Source organism: Natrix helvetica (assembly GCF_964273705.1).
Source record: "Natrix helvetica genome assembly, chromosome: 5".
In the NCBI taxonomy this organism is placed as follows: domain Eukaryota; kingdom Metazoa; phylum Chordata; class Lepidosauria; order Squamata; family Natricidae; genus Natrix; species Natrix helvetica.
The window spans coordinates 7,987,622-7,993,851 of NC_138551.1; the positions used below are offsets into that span (position 1 = coordinate 7,987,622).

At 49.1% G+C, this 6,230-nt stretch overlaps 1 protein-coding gene and 1 long non-coding RNA gene across 3 annotated transcripts in view; both read right to left on the reverse strand.

The window, feature by feature from the left end:
* LOC309392436 overlaps positions 1-6,230 on the reverse strand; it is a 198,426-nt gene that overhangs the window by 35,482 nt on the left and 156,714 nt on the right. The window lies entirely within an intron of this gene.
* The window catches only part of CLCN2 (chloride voltage-gated channel 2), a 144,199-nt gene that overhangs the window by 29,017 nt on the left and 108,952 nt on the right, over positions 1-6,230 (reverse strand). For both annotated transcript variants that reach the window (XM_081953625.1, XM_081953624.1), the window contains exon 16: positions 256-389. In XM_081953625.1, coding sequence (XP_081809751.1) covers positions 256-389 — 134 coding nt within the window. The remainder of the gene's footprint in view (positions 1-255; positions 390-6,230) is intronic.

Here is a 6,230-nt window from a genome sequence, read left to right on the forward strand (position 1 = left end):
GGGTAGCATGTGAAGCCCTCCCCTCTCTAGTCGGCGAAAAAAATCTCTCTCCACGGGACCAGTCCCTGGTGCCTGAAAAATTGGGGGCTGCTGCTGTCAAGAACTAGGGAGCAGCATAGAAATCTAAGTGCTATTGCTATTGCTGATTGTAAAAAGTAGATTGGGGGTATTTAGTTTTTGCTTGCAAAAAGCAAGCTCTACACTTCCTGAGCTCCTCCCACCTTCCCCACCTGCCCGCCTGTCCTTTTCTCTTACCGGCTGATTCCACCAAAGCCAGGCTCTTCATCTTGGTGCTGTGTAACACATCCTGAAGATCGCGGTACCTACAGTTCAGGGTGATGTAGCGCACGTCACGTACCATGATATCCTCCACGCGTACGTTGTACTTCCTGAAAATGCAAACAAGCAGGCTGGGTTTACGCAATTAATATTGATTTAACCGACTCTCTGGATATTCCGCATGCATTAAAATACAGGTAGCCTTCGACTCAGGACCATAAGGGAGACCGACGGTTGCTGAGTGAGACAATTGTGAAGGGAGTTTTGCCCCACTTTCTTGTTCAATTGCTCTTGTTCAATTAGTAACATGGTTGTTAAGGGAATCTGGCTTCCCCATTGACATTTTGGTCACAAGGTCGGACACAGCAACGGTCGTAAATGCGAGTCAGTTGCCAAGCATCTGAATTTGGAACACGTGACCATTTGGCATGCCGTAATGGTTGTTAAGTGTGAAAAATGGTCATACGTCCCTTTGAACAGTCGCTAAATGAATGGCTGTAAGTCGAGAACTACCTCTACAGTGAACAAAATCAGTGGGTTTTGAATTAGAATGTTTCAATACAATTAAAGTATGCAATTAAAAAAAGAATATAACAAACAAAGAAAGTAGAAAAGAAAGAAAACATAGACTTAAGACTTCCACACTTCTTTCTGTTAATTGCCGTCTTATTCTTACACCTTCCTGTTTGACCCAAATTCCTCAAATCCATAATCATCAAGGCAGAGAATTATGATTATGATTCTTTTTGTCTTTCAACAAAAAGCCCACGTAAGACTTCCAATGTTTTATTTTTTTAAAAAACCAGTCTTATTGCCTTTTCTCTGGCCAATGAAAGCAAATTGTGGAGACTCTAAATTATGGAGAAAGGAAAAGATGTGGAGACTCTAGAAAGAGTGCAGAGAAGAGCAACAAAGAGGATTAGGGGACTGGAGGCTAAAACATATGAAGAACGGTTGCAGGAACTGGGTATGTCTAGCTTAAGAGAAAGAAAGACTAGGGGAGACATGATAGCATTGTTCCAATATCTCAGGGGTTGTTACAAAGAAGAGGGAGTCAAACTAGTCTCCAAAGCACCTGACGGCAGAAGAAGAAGCAATGGGTGGAAACTAATCAAGGAGAGAAGCAACTTAGAACTGAGGAGAAATTTCCTGACAGTGAGAATAATTAATCAGTGGAACAGAAATTGCCTCCAGAAGTTGTGAATGCCCCAACACTGGAAGTCTTTAATATGATGTTGGATAGCCGTTTGTCTGAAATGGTATAGGGTTTCCTCCCTAGACTAGATGACCTCCAAGGTCCCTTCCAACTCTGCTATTGTATTGTATTGTAAATTGGTTGGATCAGGGGTGGGCTTCAAAACTTTAAGCAATGGATTTTCTGCCCGGTTGCTGGGTGGGCATGGCCAGGTGGGTGTGGCCTGGTCAGCCTCCTGCACCATGGCAGAGGTGCCGTTTTTGCCCTCCCCGGACTCTGGAGATTTTCTTCGATCCTCCGGGAAGGCAAAAACTGCCTCCCAATGCTTCAGAGGCCCTCTGGAGGCTGGAACGGACCCATTTCCAACCTTCCCAAACTTCTGGTAGGCCCATTTCCTCCCCCCCTCCCGAGCTTCCATGCAAGACCTGCACTTACCTGTATTCAAAACAGGCTGCATGGGGACTCCTGAGAGGGGCTGGGTGGGGCGGATGGGGCCAGCCAGGAATGGGATTTGGGGGTTCTCCGAACTGCACAGAATCTTACCTAGAGGTTCTCCCAAACCCCTAACAGCCCACCCCTGGGTTGGATTCAGACAACACACTAACACCTGGAAAAATTAACTTTGATTAATGCTAACCAAGATCGGCCTGTTATGTGAATGTGTTTGCTAGAACTTCGTCCAATATGCCAGAGAGTGTGATATTACTGGCATGGCATTGCTCTTTAAAACAGAGGTGGATAATTCAACCCACCCCACCCCTTCACAGATGTTCAAAATGTGTTGTGATAAGTATAGCCAAAATGTCCCAATACTTGAAAGGGGCAGGTTTCAAATAGGTTGCTTCAGGCATTCATTTCTTCTGATTAAAATTACAGTGGTATCTCGGTACTCATCCTTAATTGGTTCCGGGAGGCGTGATGAGTACCAAAAACGATGAGTAACCAACAAAATTTTCCCATAAGGAATAATAAAGTGAGTCTCAAGGCAGCCGAGGGCCGAATAAATGATGAGTACCGGGACAAAATGTTCATTTAAAAAATGCGTCGAGTCCCACATTCGACGCGTTTCAGAACAGTTCGGTATCGAGGTACCCCCATATCTTCCAGGCTCCCTTCCTGTATTTTGAGGGGACAGAAGGGGGCCTTAAGTTGCTGTACACTCACTTTCACCTTCAATTTAGCCCTCGGAAAATCCTCTCGTTGCACTTCGCAGAGGGAAAAAAAGGCTAAAAAAAAAAAGTAAGTGTAATTCTCAGCTTCAAGGAAGTTGTGCGCTTTGGTCCCAGGGAAACCTGCACGTTGTAAGGTCAGAATCCGTGATGGCGAAGCTAATGGCATGTGTGGCACACAGAGCCATTTCTGAGGGCATGGGAGGAGTTGTCCTGTCAGTTCCAGCAACACCAGCTGATTTTCGGCCTTGATATTTGGCTGTTTTTCACCCTCTGGAGGGCCAAAAACAGCCCAACGCGCAAACCGGAAGTCTTCCGGTTTGCGCGTTGGGCTGTTTTTCGCCCGCCTAGAAAGCTTCTGGAGCCTGGGGAGGGCGAAAAACGGACCTATCAGGCCAGGGGTGGGTTCCTGCCAGTTCTAACCTCTTCTATAGAAGAGGTTCCACAAATCTACCGTGCCGTTTAGAACCGGTTCCAGCTCCCTCCCCCCGCCCGTCCGCACATCATCAAGATGAAGAGCGAGAGGAGGAATTCTGGGAGTTGAAGTCCACAAGTCTTAAAGCTGTCAAGTTTGAACACCCCTGGGTTTTTTTTTCTAAAGGGTTAGGGGTGCAAGGGTCTTGTAACTTGAAAGCTTTAAGACTTGTGTGCTTCAAATGGCAGAGTTTCTGAGCCAACATTTTGGTTGCTAAGCAAGAGCATTGTTAAGTGAGTTTCACCACATTTTACAAGATGGCCATGCCCACCCAGTCACATGACTGCCAAGCCACTCCCACCCAGTCACATGGCTGGCAAGCCACTTCCACAAAGCAGGCGACACCTACAGAAGAGGTTCTAAAACTTTTTGAAACCCACCACTGCATCAGGCCCATCGGAAGTCGGAAAAGGCTGTTTCCAGCCTCCAGAGGGCTTCTAGGGGGGCGGGGGCTCCCTCCCCAGGCTCCAAGAAAGCCGTGTGCACATGTGCAGGGCAGCAGGGGTGGGGGTGGTTATGCGTGCATGTGCACACCATGTGTGTGTGCGATAGCGCCCGTGCTTTTGGCGCCCGAGGTGAAAAAGGTTCACCATCATTGGTCTAGATAATAACAGCAAAGGAATTGGACACCTGCGAACTTAGTGCTTGCATGATGCTTTGGCACAAGCACTCGAGCAGGGGTGTCAAACTCAATTTCATTAAGGGCCACATCAGGGTTGTGTTTGAGCTCGGGGTGGTGGTGGTGGCCAGGGTGGGTGTGGCCAGCTCGACATCACTTGTGTTGGGGATACCTGCACTGCTCTGCCAGCGAAAATGGAGCTCAGTTTTAAGCACCCTCCGGCCCACGGGCCTTGACTTTGACACCCCTGCACTAGAGGCTAAGCTGGTAGAAAACCAATATGAGTTTGGCCAGGCTAAAAGCTAATGAAGACTTAGATTCCAAAGAAATAAAACAAGAAATCCAGTCTTTTCTATCTGTTGCTTTGTGAAGAGACGAGTGTGTGAAGATGTTTTTAAAAAGAGATTGAACCAGGGGTGAAATTCAGCAGGTTCTAACAGGCTCTGGAGTACTGGTAGCGGAAATTTTGAGTAGTTCGGAGAACCGGTAGCGGAAATTTTGAGGAGTTCGGAGAACTGGCAAATACCACCTCTGGCTGGCCCCAGAGTAGGGCGGGAACGGAGATTTTGCAGTATCCTTCCCTCTGGAGTGGGGAGGGAATGGAGATTTTGCAGTATCCTTCTCTGGGAGTGAGGAGGGAATGGAGATTTTGCAGTATCCTTCCCCTGGAGTAGGGAGGGAATGGAGATTTTGCAGTATCCTTCCCCTGGAGTGGGGAGGGAATGGGGATTTTGCAGAATCCTTCCCTGGGAGTGGGGAGGGAATGGAGATTTTCCAGTATCCTTCCCCTGGAGTGGGGAGGGAATGGGGATTTTGCAGTATCCTTCTCCTGGAGTGGGGAGGGAATGGAGATTTTGCAGTATCCTTCCCTCTGGAGTGGGGAGGGAATGGGGATTTTGCAGTATCCTTCTCCTGGAGTGAGGAGGGAATGGGGATTTTGCAGAATCCTTCCCTGGGAGTGAGGAGGGAATGGAGATTTTGCAGTATCCTTCCCTCTGGAGTGGGGAGGGAATGGGGATTTTGCAGTATCCTTCTCCTGGAGTGGGGAGGGAATGGGGATTTTGCAGAATCCTTCCCTGGGAGTGGGGAGGGAATGGAGATTTTCCAGTATCCTTCCCCTGGAGTGGGGAGGGAATGGGGATTTTGCAGTATCCTTCTCCTGGAGTGGGGAGGGAATGGAGATTTTGCAGTATCCTTCCCTCTGGAGTGGGGAGGGAATGGGGATTTTGCAGTATCCTTCTCCTGGAGTGAGGAGGGAATGGGGATTTTGCAGAATCCTTCCCTGGGAGTGAGGAGGGAATGGAGATTTTGCAGTATCCTTCCCCCTGGAGTGGGGAGGGAATGGAGATTTTGCAGTATCCTTCCCTGGGAGTGAGGAGGGAATGGAGATTTTGCAGTATCCTTCCCCTGGAGTAGGGAGGGAATGGAGATTTTGCAGTATCCTTCCCCTGGAGTGGGGAGGGAATGGGGATTTTGCAGAATCCTTCCCTGGGAGTGGGGAGGGAATGGAGATTTTCCAGTATCCTTCCCCTGGAGTGGGGAGGGAATGGGGATTTTGCAGTATCCTTCTCCTGGAGTGGGGAGGGAATGGAGATTTTGCAGTATCCTTCCCTCTGGAGTGGGGAGGGAATGGGGATTTTGCAGAATCCTTCCCTGGGAGTGGGGAGGGAATGGAGATTTTCCAGTATCCTTCCCCTGGAGTGGGGAGGGAATGGGGATTTTGCAGTATCCTTCTCCTGGAGTGGGGAGGGAATGGAGATTTTGCAGTATCCTTCCCTCTGGAGTGGGGAGGGAATGGGGATTTTGCAGTATCCTTCTCCTGGAGTGGGGAGGGAATGGGGATTTTGCAGAATCCTTCCCTGGGAGTGGGGAGGGAATGGAGATTTTCCAGTATCCTTCCCCTGGAGTGGGGAGGGAATGGGGATTTTGCAGTATCCTTCTCCTGGAGTGGGGAGGGAATGGAGATTTTGCAGTATCCTTCCCTCTGGAGTGGGGAGGGAATGGGGATTTTGCAGTATCCTTCTCCTGGAGTGAGGAGGGAATGGGGATTTTGCAGAATCCTTCCCTGGGAGTGAGGAGGGAATGGAGATTTTGCAGTATCCTTCCCCCTGGAGTGGGGAGGGAATGGAGATTTTGCAGTATCCTTCCCTGGGAGTGAGGAGGGAATGGAGATTTTGCAGTATCCTTCCCCTGGAGTAGGGAGGGAATGGAGATTTTGCAGTATCCTTCCCCTGGAGTGGGGAGGGAATGGGGATTTTGCAGAATCCTTCCCTGGGAGTGGGGAGGGAATGGAGATTTTCCAGTATCCTTCCCCTGGAGTGGGGAGGGAATGGGGATTTTGCAGTATCCTTCTCCTGGAGTGGGGAGGGAATGGAGATTTTGCAGTATCCTTCCCTCTGGAGTGGGGAGGGAATGGGGATTTTGCAGTATCCTTCTCCTGGAGTGAGGAGGGAATGGGGATTTTGCAGAATCCTTCCCTGGGAGTGAGGAGGG